The sequence below is a fragment of the Haemaphysalis longicornis genome, unplaced genomic scaffold, assembly GCF_048455015.1.
Source record: "Haemaphysalis longicornis isolate Haplotype H1 unplaced genomic scaffold, Haemaphysalis longicornis Haplotype H1 scaffold_7, whole genome shotgun sequence".
NCBI lineage: Eukaryota > Metazoa > Arthropoda > Arachnida > Ixodida > Ixodidae > Haemaphysalis > Haemaphysalis longicornis.
In genome coordinates this window covers 92,772,034-92,792,181 of record NW_027526422.1, presented here as the reverse complement: position 1 = coordinate 92,792,181, position 20,148 = coordinate 92,772,034, and the positions used below count along the sequence as shown (strand labels likewise).

The 20,148-nt window shown below is 46.3% G+C and overlaps 1 protein-coding gene across 1 annotated transcript in view; it reads right to left on the bottom strand.

The window, feature by feature from the left end:
* LOC144144599 (uncharacterized) overlaps positions 1–20,148 on the bottom strand; it is a 37,753-nt gene that overhangs the window by 5,374 nt on the left and 12,231 nt on the right. The window contains exons 2-3 of the mRNA XM_077676106.1: positions 10,424–10,490; positions 6,507–6,630 (exon numbers count right to left, since the gene is read on the bottom strand). Of these exons, the coding sequence (XP_077532232.1) occupies positions 6,507–6,630; positions 10,424–10,490 (191 nt within the window). The remainder of the gene's footprint in view (positions 1–6,506; positions 6,631–10,423; positions 10,491–20,148) is intronic.

Genomic DNA, 20,148 nt, shown 5'->3' with positions numbered 1-20,148 from the left:
CTACTAACTGAGCTAGCTAACATTAGAGCGGAAATGGCTGCCCTTAGGAGAGAAAACAATGACCTCAAGCAAGAACTTCTTAAACTCCGTAGTCAAAACGCAGCAAGCTCGCAGACAAATTCCGCAGACAAAGAATCTACCTCCCCCGCACCCAAAAAGCGAACGATTGCGGTAGCCTCCGTACAAAGCCCCAACCCAGTAGAAGAATCCCCTCAACAACAAGAACTAGAACGTAAAATAGTCGCTCTCGGGAAAAGCAATGGTGCCCTGCACGAAAATATCAACACCATGCAGAACAGCATGATCGGAAATGAACCTCTACAGATCAGAACTGCATGCCTTCATGCAAGATATAATGAACCGGCTCGGTATTGCTTCCAATCTAATTCCTCAACCCGAAGCCTGGCGGTGACACGTTCTTGCGCGATCCTATTCCATTGTGGTGCAACGGGCCGCAGCATCACAGCGGTCTTTGGCACCTGCTGAAGCACACAGAGTGGGGCTCCAGCAAGAGCCCCGAACCCCCGGTGGAAGCAGACAGTGCTGCGCTACCACCTCCGAAACCAGCTGCACGTACCGCCGGTTCGGCAGTCTCCAAGATCTCACCCCGCACGATGAGGTCGATCATTTCAACACACGTGCGTCCTGCACGATCCTCAAGCGTCTCTGAAGAGACGACTGACAAAACTGAAGGAGGTTCGCGTCCTCTACGTCGGATGGCCAGCAGAACGCCCCAGACTATGCGAAGAGAAACAAGCCCCGAATCACGGGACCGAAAACCAAGTTTTCTGTCCATCAAAAACCAAGGTGCCGTTAATTGTCCACAAAAATACATAGGACTTCTAAATAATTTAAATGACATCAAAGTCATCTTTGCCACACACTCGTCAGTAGCCGTTTCTGATAATGAAACAAATTTGGCTCCTAAACACAAGAATATACTAAAAGGTTACCAGGTCTTCCGCTGCGACAGAGAGCAGGCGAGTATGCTTCGTGGCGGTGTTGCAATTGCCCAAAATGGCATAGCAGGTCGAGAAGACAAACTTAAAACTAGGCTAGATGCAGTGGCTGCCACCCAGCTGGCAGTTAAAATAATCACAGTGTGCTGTGTGCACATTAAACCACACCTCACATTAAAACTGCAAGATTTTGAAAACTTGGTGAACCAACTACCGGAACCGTTTTTAATAGTCTGCACTTCTAATGCCCTCTCTGCTTTTTGGGAGAGTGAAAAAACTAACCTTAGAGGACAGATTTTACAAGATTTTGTCTTGTCAAATAGTGTTTGTCTACTGAATACCGGCAAGCCTACATACTGCTCCCCAAGCTCAGGAAAGATGACCTACATAGATTTATCGTTTAATATGCCGAGTAATTTAGGGATTTTAAGTTGGACGTCATAAACAACCCATATGGAATCGATCATCTACCTGTATTCATCAGCGTAATATCTACACCATCAGTAATCCCTACGAAACCACACCGCTGGGAGCTTTAGTTCGCCAACTGGAAATGCTTTACTTCAGAAGCCAATTTGGGCAATTGTTTTTCGGGCACTGAGCATCAGGGAATAGAATGAAAGTTTTCCATCTTGTATTCTTAATGGTGCACGTTTAGCTATTCCACAGTACTCTGGAATGGTGAGACAAAACCACAAAGTATGGTAGACACCAGAGTGTAAGGAAGCTAAAAAGCGGCAAAACAAAGTATGGGGAGTCGTCTTGCGAAGGTATCCAACGCAGAAAAATTTGTTAGAGTTTAAAAGGAAATGAGCTCAAGCCCAATGCATTCGGCGGAAGGCCGCGAAAGCTTTATGGAAAAATTACGTGTCGTCTATAAACAGCTCAGTAACATAAAAAAATGTGAGAGCAAGTTCGAAAACTCAACTGCACGTACTCCCCTTTTACAGTTCCTCTCCTAACAGCACCTGGTGTTCAAAGTAGCCTAGCAGAGCAGGTGTCTGTACTGGGTAAAAATTTCTCCAGCGTTCCCAGTTCTGTGCATTACACAGAATCATTTGAAAATAGAAAAGCACTGCATAGAAACAAAGACTTCCAACACACGGTGTGCACAAACGAACCTTATAATAGTTTAATAACGCTCCAAGAATTCAAGAGATCTGTATCAGCCGGTAACGAGACAGCACCCAACCAAGATGATAGACATTATAAAATGCTCGCCGATCTTTCGAGTCCTTCTGTACAAGCACTTCTAAAGTTCTTTAACAAGATTTGGGTACTGGAAAGGATGCCGGAAGCCTGGAAAAAAAGCTTTTATTGTAGCCTTACTAAAACACGAAAACTCGCCTGTCTGGCCAACATTTTTGTACTTTTTGTGAATAGCAGGTCAAGTTTTTTCATACATTCACAATTAGGCTTCTCGACATTCACCAGTGCAGTTTTAAAAAAGCGTGCTCAACAACTGACCATCTTGTCCACCTCGAACATACTGTACGAGAAGCATTTATACCCGAACAACACTCTCTTGCTGTCTTTATCGATCTTGAGAAGGCTTACGACACTACATGCAGGTTTGGAATAATTAGGGATTCAGTATGATAAGTATGATAATAATTAGTATAATTATTAGGCATCCATGGAAGAATGCTGAATCGCCTGAATGAATTCATGGCAAATAGTTCATTTCAAGTGCGCCTGGGCTCAACCCTGTCGAGGGATTTTGTACAGGAGAACAGGCTCCCTCAGCGCTGTATTCTTAGCACATCACTGTTTGTCGTAAAAATGAACTCCATATCCAAAATATTTCCAAGGTTGATTATGTATTCTGCCTATGTTGTGACCTTCGAATGGCTTGCACATTTTCCAATGTAGAAACATGCGAGAGGCAACTGGAGTTTACTATAAAAAGACTAACGACGTGGAAGACAGAACTGGTTTCCAGTTTTGACCACACAAAACAGTGGTTATTCTCTTCTCACTCAAACGTGGCTTACAGACCATTCCGAACCTACACCTCAAGAAAATCGACTTCCCCATACAGAATAAACACAAATTTCTAGGCACAATGTTTGCCAAAAAAACTCACTTTCCTGCCCCACGGCAATATCCTTAAAAAGAAAGTATCCTGCGCTCTAAATGTAGTTAAAGCCCTGTCACACAAAGACTGGGGTTCCGACAGGGCTTGCGTTTTTACAAATTTACCGTTATGCTGTGTGGTCCTGCTTAGACTACAGTACCATTGTGTGTGGCTCAGCGAGGCAGTCCTACTGGAAACGATTGGACCCAGTTTACAATTTAGGTTTACGTCTCTTGTCTAGGGCGTATAGAAAATCACCCATAAACAGCCCCTACGTCGAAACAAATGAACCACCACTCACAGATAGAAGAACAATGATGGCATGCTCATACGTACTGTGTTACGCCATAGTTAAAAATGTCCGTCTTGGGCACTGTTTAATAACACACCCCAAGCTATTAGACAATTTCTCTTTCGGTTTGAAAATAAATGCCAAAAACTCAGTAGGCTTGACACATTACCTCAAATCACCCATATACAGGGCTCACTGCCATGCTTTAGTTTTCCTACTATAGCTGACTTCACACTAAAACACCTTCAAAAAATCAGACACCCTGTGAACATATTTTACAGGAATTTTTTGGCACTAAACGAAAAATTCAAAAATACACCGCATTTACACAGGCGGTTCCAAAACATCATGTCATGTCGGGAGTGCAAGAGGAATGGAAGCAGGTGATTAGTGCGCCTCGGTTTTCACTGCGTAATGTCACGCCATTGCTGTGGCTGTAGGAAGAATAACGAAGAAAAAACTAAAAAGCAATGTTAATCTACACAGACGCTCGAAGCGCAATGACAGCAATCAACTACAAAAATGTAGCTCAACCATTAATAGGAGGCATAATACACAATTTATTGACAGCCAAAACACAGGGACAGGAACTTTAGTTGTGCTGGGTTCAAAGCCATATTGGAATCAACAGAAAAAAAAATTACGCCCACCTCCCCTCGCGGGAACCCTGGTGTGATGCGACACTGAAGGGGGTTCCATTGGCATCGCATCAAGCAATCGTCAGGTACGGCAAGAGAGCAAGCGCAAGCGCAAGCGCGGATGACCGTCGACTGAGAAACCAGCCAGAGCGCGGCACTCCGCTTCTATGCGCAGCACGCCCGAAGGAGAGGAGACCACGGAGAGAGAGAGTACTGCACATGCGCACAGTGCGCAGCCACGCGTAGCGCGACCGCAGATGTTGGGAGATAGTGTTCGCTATCGGAGAGAGCAGAGGAGGCGAGCGGATAAGAGACGCAGCTGTGCGGACGCGGACGACGGACGCACGCAGGACAGGGCCGCCGGCAAGAGATGCTCCTCTCAGCGTCGAATCTAATAACAGAGCTGACGCGTGTGCCGCACAGGCCGGTAACGAAACAATAAAACAAGGACAGGTTCCTAATATCGACTGTATGAAATTCATACGGAGTAAACTGGTAGAAAAATGGCAGTCCTCATTGGATAACAAAACCAATAACAAACTTCGAATAATTAAACCGACTATAGCATAGTTGAAGTCACGCAGACATGAAGAACGGCTCACAGAAGTTATTTTATCTTGTCTATGCATAGGGCATACACATCTGACGCATAGCTTTCTTCTTGTGAAAGAATATAAGCCGAGATGGGAGGAATGCGACCAAGAGCTTATAGTGAACCACATCTTACTGGCATGTGCGAAATGTGAGGCCCTCAGAAGAAGGCATTTTAGGGTGTTCTATTTTAAAACAACGTATCATTATTCACAAAACAAAACACAACACCATTTGTTCGGCACATGATACCCTTAATCACTTATGTGCAATAAAACACAACAAAACACAACAACACAACGCTTCCATCGCGGGCTGAAGAATACGAAAGTTTAAAGAAATCCCTTTCACTCCATCGTTAGCACTTCAGTAACGAAGCCAAAAAATCTCTTGATCATCCGATTTCTAAGTTTTCGCACTTTTTTAGGTTGCTGTCTTATGTTTTATTACAATTTTCAAAGTAGCAAAGAAAGAGCCCACAATCTTCAGTGGTGAGAGTATGTAACCCATAGAGCTTCGCTGTCTTTTGATGAAGCAGAAAGCCAGACGTTGTAATAGCTATAAATTAGGGGGCGTACTTGCACAAAAGACCGAATAAGTAGACAACTAAAACGCATCGTTTTAGAACGTTTTTAGGCTTCTGTTACGAAAACGTTGGAAAAGTACTTAGGCTGATCGCGTCGCGTTAAGACGGAATTGTGTGTTGGAAGAGCCAGTAAATATTCCCTAGCTTGCAAAGTGGGTTTGTTTGAATTAATGTCTGGGGCAGCACTAGCAACGAACTTAGCGCCTAATAAACATGGTGTACGAGCCATCTAAAAGTAAAAGAGATGATGTGTTCTGAAGGTGTCGATAATAGGCGTTCCTAGTACGGGCCAGAAGAGTTTATACACACTGTTAAAAAATGTATAGATGTTGAAATAACACAAAATATTCCTTCAACTTGGCGGAAGAACTCTGTGTTTTCAGGAACGCTCCCCTTTGCTTTCGCCGCTTATGTGTATTGGCGAAGATCGCGGCGGTACACGAAAAGCTCACGTACTGTACGTGTGCTTTGCCAGTTGTAGCGAGCAACCTCCATGCCTGATGTTGTGCATGCATACTCAATCTTTGGCATAAGCCAAACCGCATTGTAATATTCTGGTGTATTTGGCATTAGTCTGTGTATCTGTGCAAGCGCCCTAGTCTGTTTTCATATCAAGTAGTGGTGTGTTGCGCAACAGCGCGGTCAAGACCAACCAATTTCACACACACACCCTTTGTATATTCTTATAAGATCTTCATCACTCGATAAATACTTCGTGTAAAAGGCTACAGTTGATGCCAGCGTTATCGTTGCCGTTAGTATAGGCTTTCAATGCGAAAAATAACGCTAGATCTTTTTCTCTAAACATTGCATACAGTGATAGGTTGAATTTTGTTGACTTCGTTTTGAAGCTTCTAAGCCAAAAAACAACCACTCAATCGACTGAGGCAAGCGCAAGCGACATGGACATTACGAGCACTTGCTCCAAAGCAAAGGTATGGCGCTGCCACAAGTAAGTATAACTAAGACTCCCTGTACTTGATTTGAGAGCAACAGCTGGCTTACATAACGGAATATAAACCTCATTTACGGTCACGTGGCAATTTCCCTGTGTGTGTTAAAACTGTGGTACCATCTTGTTCTCCTAGGCACTAACAGTATTGAGTACATTTTCTTCTTTATGATTAGCCTATAAAAGAGTCCACGAATATTGTTATGCAGAATAAATGCACTTTCCGCACACTATGATACCAAGTTTTGTGCCCCAACATACCCAGAATTAAGTACTTGCAGCACAGTAAAAAGCGCGTGGCACGATCTCAAATAATGCGCCAAAAAGCCTTCTACCAAATAAAATATGAGCCTCAACCTTGAATACTGCTTGTTAGAGCTCCGTTATCGTATCTTTAATTTTTTTACTTACACATGTGGCTCCTTGAAGTAAAGTATGTGCGATCGTCCAGACCTGTACTTCATAAATCGAACACAGGTGTCACTTTCAATTTCCCTAAGAGCTGTGCGGATGTTAATGTTTAAATCTTCTTGATCTGGAAAGGGAAGATAAAAACCCAGTATATTTACGTTTGCCTTTGAAGAACTGCGACAAAGCGGAAACAGGGGTGTTGATTATGATTATTATTTTGGGCTTGTCCTGGATACAACCAACTGCCGTCCACAGTGAAGTGCGAAATTTTAGCGGCTATAGGAAACGCGCCATGGCAAAACGAATGCAGGTGGTCAGCTGCACTTGACACACCTCTAGTAAGTGCACGGAATCATATACAACACAAGGCTGCAGCAATAAGGAAGTGTATGGAAGATGACTAGTGCGAATATTACACAAAAAATGAAGGCCTTTGCACTCAACTTTAAATATTTCGAAAGTGCAGAGCCGTGATTCGCCATAATGGCCTGTGGAGCCGTTGACCGCACATTCCTACCACCCCTCACGCTGTTTGCCTCCCTGTCTCACTGCTCTCTTAATATATTGAAAAGACTTTTGTCCAATGCAATTCAATTTTCCCGCCTTGGTAGCTCTCGTGCGTCCCTTGCCTTTAACAGCACGAGGGGATAGCTCTAATCTGTTTGTGTTTGCTTTCATCCCTCAGGTGCTGGCGCCTCACTTCTCCATTCTGAACGCATCTTTTTTTCTTCCGTGGCCACTTTTCTGCGCTCACTATCGTAAAATCCAAACCAACGAGCATTCTTAAATAAATGAACGCGGGTGCTACCGATTAAGCCAACATATTTTGCCTCAAATGTGTCTGCAGCTTTCTTGACGCTAACTAACGGGCACATGTATGACCAGTGCCAACGATTCAAGGTGTTACAAACGGTTCGATTTATCGTCATCATCATTATTATAACCAGGGCAAAGGCCTCTCCCATTAACCTCCAATTACCCCGGTCCTGTGCTAACTGCGACCAATTTATACCCGCAAACTTCTTGATCTCATCTGCCCACCTTACTTTCTGCCGCCCCCTGCCGCGCTTTCCCTCTCTAGGGATCCACTCTGTTACCCTTAATGAGCAACGGTTATCTTGCCTTCGTATTACATGCCCTGCCCACGTCCATTTCTTCTTTTTATTTTCTGCTAATAAGTCCTTAACACGTGTTTGTTCCCTGTTCCACTCCGCTCTCTTCTTGTCCCTTAACCTTACACCTATAATCTTCCGTTGCATTGCGCGCTGAGTCGTCCTCAATTTAAGTTTAACCCTCTTAGTCAGCCTCCAAGTTTCTGCCTCGTAGGTGATCCTGGGTCACAACTTGGCCGAAGTGTATATATTCGCTTACCACTTCCACTGCCTCGCCACCTATCTCAAACCACTGTGCTGTCCCGAGGTTATAGATCATTACTTTAGTTTTGTGCATATTAATTTTCCGGCCCACGGTTCTACTCTGTTCGAACAGTGCGGAAACCATGCTTTGCAATTCATCTCCCAAGTTACTTAGCAAGACAACGTCATCAGCAAATCTGAGGTTACTAAGGTATTTTCCTCCCTTACTCCCACCAGTTCCCAATCTAATGTTCTGAATACTTCTTCTAAACATGCTGTGAATAACATTGGGGAGATTGTGTCTCCTTGTCTGACGCCCTTCCTTATAGGTATTTTCTGCTCTCCTTATGGATGATGATGGTAGCTGTGGACCCATTATAGATATCCTCTAGTATTCTTACATAATGCTCGTCTACACACTTGTTCCATAATGCGTGAATGACTGCTGAGGTTTCGACCGAGTCAATTGCTTGGTTAGGTTTATATAAACCTCTAATTCATGTGTCCTCCTAACTTTCGGATAGACGCCTGAATCGAGGGAGACACAGGTATCTTTCCGAAGCCTTTGTTTGCGTGCGGGATGCTGCGGGGCTCTGTATGGGTCCGTTACGCCACGTGAGTGCTGTAGCTAGATAGCGTGACAGGGGACGAGCTACGACAATAAGCACGGCCCCGAAAGGGCTCTGCACTTAAAACACAAATGGAAGAAGCCCTACGAATGAGTTTTGGATGCACTGTAGGCTTGATGAAACGAATGCAGAGGCTTTTGATCGGTGTGCGATTGTTCCTAAGCGCTCACTTGCGTTGGACACCCCCCTGGTCGACGCGATGGCCGATTTGACGGGAATTGTGTCCGCCAGCGTTAAACGACTTTCATTCTCTCCCCATTGAAAAAGGAACAGGGATGCTGCCTAAAGCCAGAAAAAAGAAACGCACATTCCCAATTGCCGGGTTGGATTCGGCGTTCGTACGATCAAGCTTATTTCAAGTATGTTGGGCGCAGATCCGCTATTCAATTTGGCGTGAATAACTTTGGTGGGGCCAGTTGAAGATCACGTTATTTGCGCCTGTACCTGTCTTACGTTGTCTTCTTCATCCACGTGAGGTTGTCGCCACGTTTTCTTCTTTCTTTAAGTATGTACCATCTAGCTCAGCAACACGTTTTGTTAAATCATGTTATTGGGTTTTACAAAACATGTCACTAATTGTAGGAAGCGCATTCACATTTCAGAAAGTGCACTCATAAACATCTTAGTCATTTTTAAGGTACTGTGTCGTCATAACCGCAATTTTTAAGCAGAGTGCTGTAATAAATTGGAAGTCTATCACTAACGTCAGTGGTGACGTTCGGTGTTCCGGTGCCCTAAAATTACTTGCACTGCAAGTTTGTTTCAACATGCATTCTCTGGTCGTATGCCCCGATAGGGCCAGTTGCAGATAATTGAAAGAGAATAATTTCAAGCGTGGAAGAAATGGCATATTTTCTTTCAACGAAAATCATCCTGCCTTATAAAAGAACCACTTGCGATGCTCAAAAAAAAAACCATCGACTATTTTTCTACATACATTTCTCTGTCACTTACATGACTGAAAAAGCGTGAATGATAACACCAAAAACACGAAATGCGGAATCCCTCTCAACATAGACAGCTTTCATAATAAATAAAAGGTACCATGAGGTACGACGTAAGATGGTTAATTCGATTGAAAAAAAAAGATCTCGCCTAACTGACCGAAAGCATCGCAATCTCCTTCTCCTTATTAGGGTTGCATTGCAAAACCAACCTGTTAAAATCATTTAAGTGGGAGAATGTCGACCTACAAGACGAAACCAAAAGTCTATGTACAAGACACGCAGTCGGCCTAGGTGGTCTATTGCAATATAAAGGCCTTCAAAAGTAACAACCAACGAAATGTTTGAATGCAGACATCGATTCAAACCTCTTTTTTGAATGTAAACTTTAAAGCCTCACTGATGGCGCTGGATGCCACTGCAAGACGCACTGCAGGAATGCGAACTTTACATGTGGGTTTCGCAAAATGATGATGACGATAAGCGAAGGCACATCTAGCACCTCAAGGAAAATGCTTGGCGTCGTCGGAATCTAACCTGGGTCCCTCTTGTTATGCAGCCGACATCCATTCGACTGTGTCATTGATTTTGTTTCTGTATTGCGATTGCTCCATTGTTACTCAGTCGAATCAGTTTGGTTTGTGCACTTTGACTTTGATTCAGGATACAAGAAGGTAAGCTTCGCGTTTCAGCTATCTTTCTCGTTAGGTTAAATCGGGTTTGAATTTTTCTGATTAAAATGGTTCGCTAAGGTAGTTTCTATGCCCATGAAACAAAATCATACACTTTCGGGCAAGTCTTGTTCTGCAGCCAAGCTAAATTCAGTTGAAGTGTTCAGAGGCTTCCTACAAAGTCCGGAAATAAAGATTCTAAACTGCAGCTCAAAAAAAGTGCAAATTAAAAAGTTCATTACGACCACAATTCAAACGTTTGTAAGTCAGATGCACAAAACATGGGATAATATTTATTACAGATTGAAATATACTTGCCCTTTACCGATTTCGCCACATCGTAGATGATAAGTGCCTTTGGCCATAATTTTTTCCAGTACGCGTACTATAAGAAATAGAAAAGTTTATGTATATCGAACATTGTTTTATTGTACATTGTGAACAATTATAATGTTTTCACATAATTGTATATATATGAAATTTGGAAAAGTTTTAAAAAATGTGCTATGGTTGACTACAACGGCAAGAAGTTTGCAAAAACGATTCAATCGTTCGTGTAAAGCTACAAAGAGATTATACCCACTCTCTTTGCGTTTACCTAACCCAGAGTTGGTTTTAAAGGGTTGGGTTTTTTTTGTTGATAAAATACAAGTGTAAAAGTGCTTGAAAGAGCACACGTATGAGTATCCCTCAAAAAGCACCGAATTTTTTAAGGAACACCGCAAATTTCAGATGTTAGACATTATAATTTGCCAGTGTTACGTAGTAGGTACTAACCGGTGGGAATAACTTAAAATTGCTTTGTTACAAAATAAATTGTTTAAACGAGGCACTGTTTAGTCCCTGTTGCTTCTTTGTGTTAACGATGGAAGTAGGAGGATGGGCACGCACTCAGCACTGGATATAAGCGAAAGTTCGTAAAACTTATATCACCAGGTAGCGGGATCATAATAGGAAGAATGAAGAGCAAGTGTGCAATACAATGCCCATTGTCAATTCTTTTTAGTGCTCTTTAGGGCTCGTACATTTTCTGGAGCTTCTGCGCCCCAAGACCATGACATCACACATATCGTGCTTGTTGCCCAGAAATGTCGTTTAAAAACCACCACAAATTTTGTAGGACTGTAGATTCTAAAGTATACGCCTTCGATGATGATAAAAAGAAAAAGGTTCATAATGTATTACCTGTGAACGTTCTACCACGAGGGGAACAATTCAGATGGGGTTTACAAATCTATAAGAGAACGCTGCGTTAAACTTTAGTGCACAGCACTTTGGCGGCCGCTACTGCGGTATGCAGCAGCCTCGGCGTCATAACCGAGTGCACGAAGACAGAAAAAACCGCGGAGGCAATTATGGCGAAAGTGTTAGGGGGAGGGCAGTAGAGTGATCCTGCAAGAGACGCTCCTCGGCGGCGACGCATGGTTAAAGTCTAGGTAACTTTAGCATGGTGGAAGAGTGAGAGGGAGGCCGTGAGGCATGCTGGCTGGTAGTGACGCACTGTGACATGATGACATAGCAACGAGTGCCGTCGTGCGCTCGACGACGATATGCTTTCACTCCATGAAACGCAGTCCGCGGTCCCTTCCTAAGACGCAGAAGGCGCCGCGGACGCAGAGGCTTACCATCGCTGCCATCGAGAGAACGCACGAGTCAGAGCTGCTTAAGCGAACTGCAGAAATCAGGAGGAAGCGCTTAACAACGAGTGAGGCAAACCGGTGGACCTGCTTCGCGTCCTCCACGCAGCATGGCTCATCCGAACAACGTGAAGTTCGCACGGAAGGTTCGAACACGACATACAGCATTCTCGGCGCAGCGACGAGCTACGAGTTAACGGGAGAGTAGCGCGCCCCGCCGTCCGCTCACTGATCTGCCGATCACTTCCTGAGACCCAGCAGCTATGCCACGTAACCGAAAATACTGCAGTTCACGCTGCGCCGAAATTCTGCATTAGGGAATATCGCAATCGTCAGTCGTTCTTCAGTGGGTGCGTGTTTCCTAACCTGCGTAAGAGAGAGAGAGACAATCGCTTATTATACTGGTGCAGAGTAGGCGCCCATTGGCACAACCATTCCATGTGGTAAAAGGTACCAGCAACAGGGCAAAGTTCAGGTGGCAGGGTATTGGGCGGAGTACATAGCGTTTAGTAGGGTGTTCTAGAGGTATGAATGTGTTTGTAGGTGCCGGAAAGTGGTTCCTTCGTGACGTGTTAGTCGTGAATAGGGTGGTGGGAAGATGGCATCGTCTTAGTAGTGGGCAAAGATTTAGGTGTAAGTGTGGAGTGGTGCTGGCTTTGAGGTAGATTGGTCGTTGTTTTCTCCTGCAGGAGCAACGGCCACACGAGTCATTTTAATCTGTTTTCACTTCCCTCAACCTTTTCAGCCAGAAAGTCCCTGATGTGAACTCTCCAGTGGTTCGCAGACTGAAAACGATTTTGTGATTCTTTATTTTTGTGTAGTGGGTTCTGATCAGGCAGCAACCAATCAGGCCGGAAGGGTGGGCGGAAGAAGTTGTTCCTCTTTTGCTCAGTCCTGGAGAAGTAAAGGTAGCCAAGCAAAAACACATGCGTGAGAGCGTATCTGCAGGCAGCCTTGAGTGCTATGCTCAATCGTGAAAATATGTCTTGCGGCAGCGTCCCCTTCCCCTTATGTTCGGCCATTTCCTTTGAATTGTCTCAAAAGGCACTTTGCTTGTTCATGCAACGGAATGGAGCAGTGCATGGGCCCGGGCCGGGTAGCACGCATTCTCTCGAGCCCGGGCCGAGCTCGGGCTTGAACAAAAATTTTGTCGGGACGTGCCGGTCCGATCCGGTCCGGGCAGTTCCTGAGACCCGGCTATTCTGCGCCGCAAATTCTAAATTGTTGGCTAGAGAAAGTTTTCTGGTTGATATTTCAGGTAAAGTGAAAACAAAAAAAGGAAGTGTTAATTCACTACCGCGCCGTTAAAAGATATGATAAAAAGACGATTGCACTTAGAAGAAAACGTCTGGGTCCCATCAGCTTAGTGGGAGAGAGCGGGCCAGGAAACGAGGGCACTCCAGCCACGGACTACAACATGATTGTATTTCTTCTCTCCTTTTCAAACTAAAACAGACATAACAAACGTGACCTAGATTTCGCAGTGTGTGCAGAGTTTGAAGAACCAATTTTCTAAGCAGACCCCTGATTTTTTTCCGCAAGAATGTTTTAAGAGTCATGACTAAAGGCAAGAAAGAACAGAAGCGCACATAAAATCATGCTGCCAACGTAACTAGAGGGAAAGACAAAAATCAAATGATGAAACCTGACGCATCGTCTGATCAAATTTCAGCAAGGAATATAAGAACGAAAGGTGCAATATCTGTTGAAAAATTGCAATAATAAGAAAATCCACTTGCTCGGAATCATTTAAGGTATCCTCAGTGTGCCTTGAATTCGAAGACTGGCAAATGAAGTGGCAAATGAAGATACACGACTACCGAAAATACGGATTCTAAGTGAGGATAAGTTGTACAAAGTTCGGTCCAAGTTTAAAGGAAATTTAATTCTAAAGTAGCCGTATTCGCTTTGTGCTTACTCTTTTTTGGTTAACAACAAACTTTTTCAAGTTCATGTTAATATCCTGTCGGATTAGGGATGATATTTACAACCCTCTGGCGGGCTCGGGCCGGGCTCGGCATCATATTTTAGAAGTTTGCTGGGCTCGGGCCGGGCTCGGGCTCAGATTTGAAAAATTCGTCGGGCTCGGGCCAGGCTGGGGCTCAATTTTTATAAATTTCTTGGTCCCGGGCCGGGCCTGGGCCGTGTATCTATCGGGCCGGGTCAGGCCGGGCCTAGAAATTGCGGCCCGTTCACTGCTCTAAACGGAACAACTTCAGGTGGCATTTAGTGTCAAGTGTCGAGTTTCGAAAGTTATGTTCGATTACATTACCTTCAACCTGCTTCAATATTCTCCCTTTTATTTATTCATTTTTTAGTGCAATATATACACGTAGTGCAGCACTTTTTGCGGCTATTGAAGTTCTGGACATACACATGATAGAAAATAAAAACAGCAGTGCACACCAATGTTAACTCACTTTACATTAGTGCGTAAGGCATACAACGTACAAAGGCACAATCGAAGAGGGCAGAGGTAATGGGAACTGTCAACTTTATTTGTATTTTGTATGGCAGACACAAACTCATCAATAGGGAGTATGCGACTATCACCGGGAAGTCACTTCCATTGCTCAATAGTCATAGGCACAAAAACTCTAATCAAACAAATCGTTTTCTGCTCAAATTGCGTAAAAATTGTTAGTTTCTGCAAATATTATCTGCCTTGTAATAATTATGACACCTTGCCACAGCTCACTGGAGACTCAGAAAAATGTGGTCGTGATAGTTTGATCCGATTATCCTGATTTTATCCTTGTGCAAGGGGCCCTGAGGGAGGTTTCAGGTAAATCAATGGCCCAGTAATCACCTCCTTCAAGAGTTTTGTAAACGGACGAGTTTTAGTGGAGTTATTTTACATCAAAACATCGCATTTTCGCCCGCGCGACGATTCTCCCTCGTTTCGTCTACCTCCTCGCACACCGCAAGCGTTCCTTCCCACGATGCCACGCTTTTCGGTGACTTCTGCAAGAACATGCGGTGGCGCGTCGTCTGCTATTGCGATATTCTCCGCCGCAGCATCGCTTCGGCCCGTCTGACGTTAGGGTCGTTTTTTTATCATCTCGATTGTAAATCCAGCACTCCGCGCACGATGGGAAAAACTGGTCGAAAGAACCGCGCGGGTCGCCGACGTTGTGGAAGACTTTCTGCGCCTTTATCCCGTTCAGCGCTCTTTGACCAATAATGGTTACGTCATTACCTGCATTGATAATCTGACGCGTTACGCAGAAATGGCGGCTGCAGCAGCTACGAAGGCAGACGTCGTTTTAACATTCTTGCTCCGGTTTGTCGTCCTTGGGCATGGTGCTCCGCGAATAATTATCAGTGACCGCTAGAGAAAAAGCATAAATTTTTATTATAAAATCAAGGAAATGCTTCAGCGAGGCATCCTCATTCCAGGATGCCTTGAGCTTGGGCCTCGCCGACAGCCCTTTAGATAAGGCGCCGCTGATCTTCGAGGCCGGAGCTGGCCAAGGCTCTCTCCCAAAGCTCCGTGGAGCGGTGCATGTAAGGGGGGGTATTGGGTAGACTTGTCGCAGCCACCCACTAGGTGTCTGTACGTCCCAGGCTTTCCACAGAAGCGGTAAATTGAAGAAAAGTGTGTCCAGTCAAACAGGTGAAGTGTGATGGTATGTGGGGAGGTGTTGAAATGCAGGGCACGCAGTAACCTATCCTGGCCCCTCGGTAGCGATTTGTGCGGTGAAGAGTAGGTTTCACTGGACAGCCTATACTGCTCCCGAATTTACTGGTATGTGACAACAGGTTGCATGCTCGTCGCTGACGTTGTGGAAGGCCTTCTGCTCCTTTGTTTGACTCACTTCCGTCATTCTACACCCTACCATCCACGGTAAAACGGCTTGACCGAGCCTAAGAAAAAACTCTTCCCCTTCATGATTTCAAATGTTGCCTTTCATCACATACGCGTGTAACGCGGACCACATGTGACGACATGCTACAGCCTCTTCTTTTTACTCTACGCCCGTACACCTCCTACCTTCCCGGATGCAGTTTTGCCCTTCTCGTTGAATCACAGCACATCTGTTTCGCGCACAGTGTCTCTCGCTGAAAAAGCTCATCGGCTCACTCGTTTACGTACCTTGGCCTCCCAACGCTGCTCAAAACGGCTTTACGACAGTCGGCATTGTGCGGTTTGGTACGCTAAAGGGGACATGGTATTGTCCTGTACGCATACAAGGCCTGTACAGCAAGTTATTGTCTCATTACACAGTCCCATGCTTTGTCTTCGGGTGGTTGAGTGATGTTACCTACGTTATCTCTCGCGTAACGACCCCTGAACGGAGAAGCAGAAAAACGGAACTCGCGCGCATCGCCCGCTTGAATACTTTCCATCCTCGCCTGTGATTTTCTTGTGACTCGCCCGATGGGCTTCGTCTGCGAAGAGGGAAAGGTCATGCTCGAAACAGTGCAGCGTGATTCTTAAACTGTTCGCAATCAATACACATTCAAGGTATGTGTCAAAGGGATGAGCTGAGGAGGAAGGAGAGGGCGAACCGCAGTCGTACCGTAATTACCCGATTCTAACGTGCCCTCGATTCTAACGCGCTCCCGATTTTCCTGACAAAAAAAACGATAAAATTTGCACCTCCGATTGTAACGCGCACGGAACTTTCTGAGCAAGAAAAACGAATGCGAGAGAAACGGGCGATTTATTTCTTGAAATAAACTCCTAATGCCGGCCAATGCCTCCACCAGCCGTCGATTAGCCCTGAGCATTCACAACTCCGTCGATAAAATCATCGAAGCCCACCGCACAGCCCTGATAGCCAGGCTATCGCGCACACACCACGGCCGAGCCCTTCTCGCAGTGGGCCCGCTGACCTCCCCTTCACCTCACTTATGGCCGCCCTTATTCCCGTTACGCTATGTCGTACGGCCACTGCCCCCCAATATGCACCCACACCCACACCCACACCACCACATCTTCAGCGCACATTCCCTCCCTTTAAGCATCAGTTATACTCAACGCAGCTAGCTACCACGATAAGCCGGCTTTTATCACTACCGTTATTTCGTCGCTCCAGAGCCCCCCCCCCCCCCCTTCCTTGGACGCACTCACGATACATATAACATCAGCAACCGCTGCGGAGGGCGCAGCTAGCGCCCTCGCCCTAGTACAGTCTCGCACACCCAGAGTCGTCCTTTCGGACTCTCAATCATCAATTCGCAACTTCTCTGCAGGACTAATCTCCCCAATCGCCCTCAAAATCTTCTCCCATTGAACACCATCCCACCCCGTGACTCTGCTGTGGACACCGGCCCATACGGCAACAGAAGCCAATGAGGCGGCCCACCATACCGCTCGAGCTCTTGTCACCCGAGCAGGCCCTTCCTTTGTTTCTAACCATGGCAACCCCAGCTTCCCGTACGCTCTAGTGTCGCACCGGGGCATTACCCAGCACTTGCATCTTGTTAGCAGGCTGTATCCTACCCCACACCTTTCCTTCACCCACGCAGACGCTTGCCACTGGCGGCTACTTCAAACCGACACAAGCCCCTGCCGAACCACCCTTCACCGCATCCACCCAAATCTCTACCCTTTGCCTCTTTGCTCTTAATGTCTCGAACGAGATACGCGCTACCATTCCTTCTGCGAGTGTCCCCATGACCCATTTCCCACTTTTCCTTCCCCCTTACACTGGGAGCAGGCCCTCGAGAGCTCCGACCCGGAAGTGCAGTTGGCACTGATCAACTGGTCCGCCCACGACCTAGAGAACATCGCATCCTCTGCCACCCCTCTCCCCTAGACCCAATTTTTAAATAGTGTTTCTTCTCATCCTCCTCCTCCGACGGAAATGCACAAACAGAAATGCATAAAGAGTAATGCAGGCTTGGTTGGCGCCCTCGTCCAGAAGCAAAGTGGCTGCGAAAATGTTATCGCTATGCCTGCTGTTGTCTGTCGAATGAAGAAAGGAAATATCGGCCTGTAAAAAGGAGTGCATTTACGTAATAATGCCGCGAACCATGCAGTTTATTTGTTTATTTATGCGTTTGCTTTCCCCGCCCGGCTGCGCCAGGCTGTGTTATCTGTATCCCTTTCTTTCTTCTTTCTTTCTTCTTATTCTTTCTTTCTTATGCCGCACGGATTATCTAATTTGATAATGAGAAAATTTCACCCAAACGCCACTAGGCTACAATAGTCTTCTTTTATCTAGTGTTCTGTCCTCGGTGTAATTCGACGGTTCGAGAAACACCCTCGCCTAAAGATAAGTGCCCGCAGAGCAGACACCGCGGTATTCGATTCGCCCACGCTCGCCGGCGAACGTGGCTTTGTTGACTGCTGCTTCGCCGCCACTGTATTCTTTTGTTTGTTAGGGGAGCAAAAGTTTGCTCTAATTGACTTGTTTTTCCTTCAAGACAACTGCGTCATCTTTGGCGTCGTGACATGTGGTACAGGTGCTAGGTACGCACCGTTTATGCTCCATACGGTCTCTGTAAGCCCCCAAGCCAGTCAAAGTAGAGCCAGCCACCGACTGAAAGGTTTACCGCCCGAGTTCGGTCTCCTGCCGGAAGAGCCCAAGAGAGCGACCGCTGCGACCACCACCATGGTGCGAGAAGCAACGTCTCCAATCGTCCTGCAGCGCCCCCAGGAACCGCCATCGTTCCGGGGAGCCCCAGCTGAATACCAAGAAGAATGGTTAGAGACCATGGAGCGAGTCCGCATCTTCAACAGGTGGGACAATGAAGAAACTTTCCGGCATGTCTTCTCTTTCTTAGAAGATGCAGCTCGACCGTGGTTGAGAACCATGGGACCAACTTTGACCAACTGGACTCAATTTAAAAGCGAGTTCGTTAAGACCTTCACTGCCGTGGTGAGGAAAGAACGAGCTCCGCTTTTGCTTGAAATTCGAACGCAACACCCCAACGAAGGAGTCGTGATCTACGTTCAAGAAATGAAGCGACTATTTCACCGCGCAGACCCGGAAATGACTGAAGAACTAAAAAACTGAGGTTTTTTTATGCGAGGAGTAAAGCAAAAACTCTTTGCTTGCCTTGTCCGCAACCCTCCTAAAACTGTGGGCGAATTCACGTCTGAAGCTGCGGCGATGGAGAAGACGCTCGAAATTCGAACGAGGGAGTACGACCGCCTTGTCAACGCGCTGTTCCCGCTAGACCATCTGTGTTGCAACTGTAAGCTCCGATACATTACGCGAAACCACCTGAGCAGCAGCAATGTAGCAACAAGGGAGGAGCTACGGAAGCTTTTACCAACGACTCCGCAACCTCAAGTGGCTTCACTGACCGACGTCATCCGAGAACAGGTTGAACAGGCACTGGGGGCTTCTACGCCATTCAAAGCACCCCGCGAGCCACAAGCGATCACATACTCCGCAGCTTTTCGCCGACCCCATTCTACTCCAGCCCGTCAAGAGGTCTCGCCATACCGCCGTCCTCTGTCGCCCGCCCGACCCCCTGTAGGCCAATAGCAGACGCCAAGGAAGACGGACGTGTGGCGAACGCTCGATAATCGCCCGCTGTGCTGCCACTGCGCAGAGGCCAGCCAAATCTGCCGTCGCTGCCCTTATCAAAGGCTCGGTTTGCGAGTATTCTCCGTCGACGCACCCTTGCCTCCTAACTGGCCAGCGCCCAACTGCGATCGAAGAATACCTGCCCAACACCAGCCGAGGTCCATTTCATTGCCATTTCAAACATTCGTCCGTACGTCAACGGCAGGTCTCTAAGGTGGAAACGGACCCCCACGCGCTATGTGGGCTCGCAAATTTGAATGAATCCTTCTGCCGCCTTGGACGATGTAGTCTGCATAAATTTATTGCCACTATTATTTACAAATCCCACAGGAAACATTCAGACGTCGACTGCCTATCACACGCGCCTGTCGAACCGCCGCCCCGGACTCTCGTGCAGACGCCTCGTTTTTTTCGAGTCGTGTTGGAATGTAACCTGGCCACCCAGCTGCATGCGGACCCTGAGTTGCACGTCATGATCGAACACCTCGAAGGAGACAAGGTCGCCGTGTCAAGGGCTTTCAAGCGCAACGCTGCTGCATTGTTCCCGAAGAATTCAGAATTCTCTGCTATTGAAGAACTTCGACCCTACAAAGAGAACGGAGGACCTTCTTGTCATCCCCGCAGTCCTCCGCGACGAAATCTTGGAAGCGCGCAACGAGGAACCATCATCAGGGAACCTCGATACGACACGTACGCTTGGAAAGATCATGACGAAGTATCATCGGTCCCGCGTCAGAAGATGCCGCGACTGCCAGCGACGCAGAACACTGTCGAAAAAACCCGCGCAACTTCTGCAGCCTATCACAGTGCAACCATGGCCATTTTAACAATTCTGAGTGGACCTTGTTGCCCATTCCCCATTTCATAAACCTGGACCAAGTGGATTGTCCTAGCCGCAGACTAAAGGATGCTCTACCCA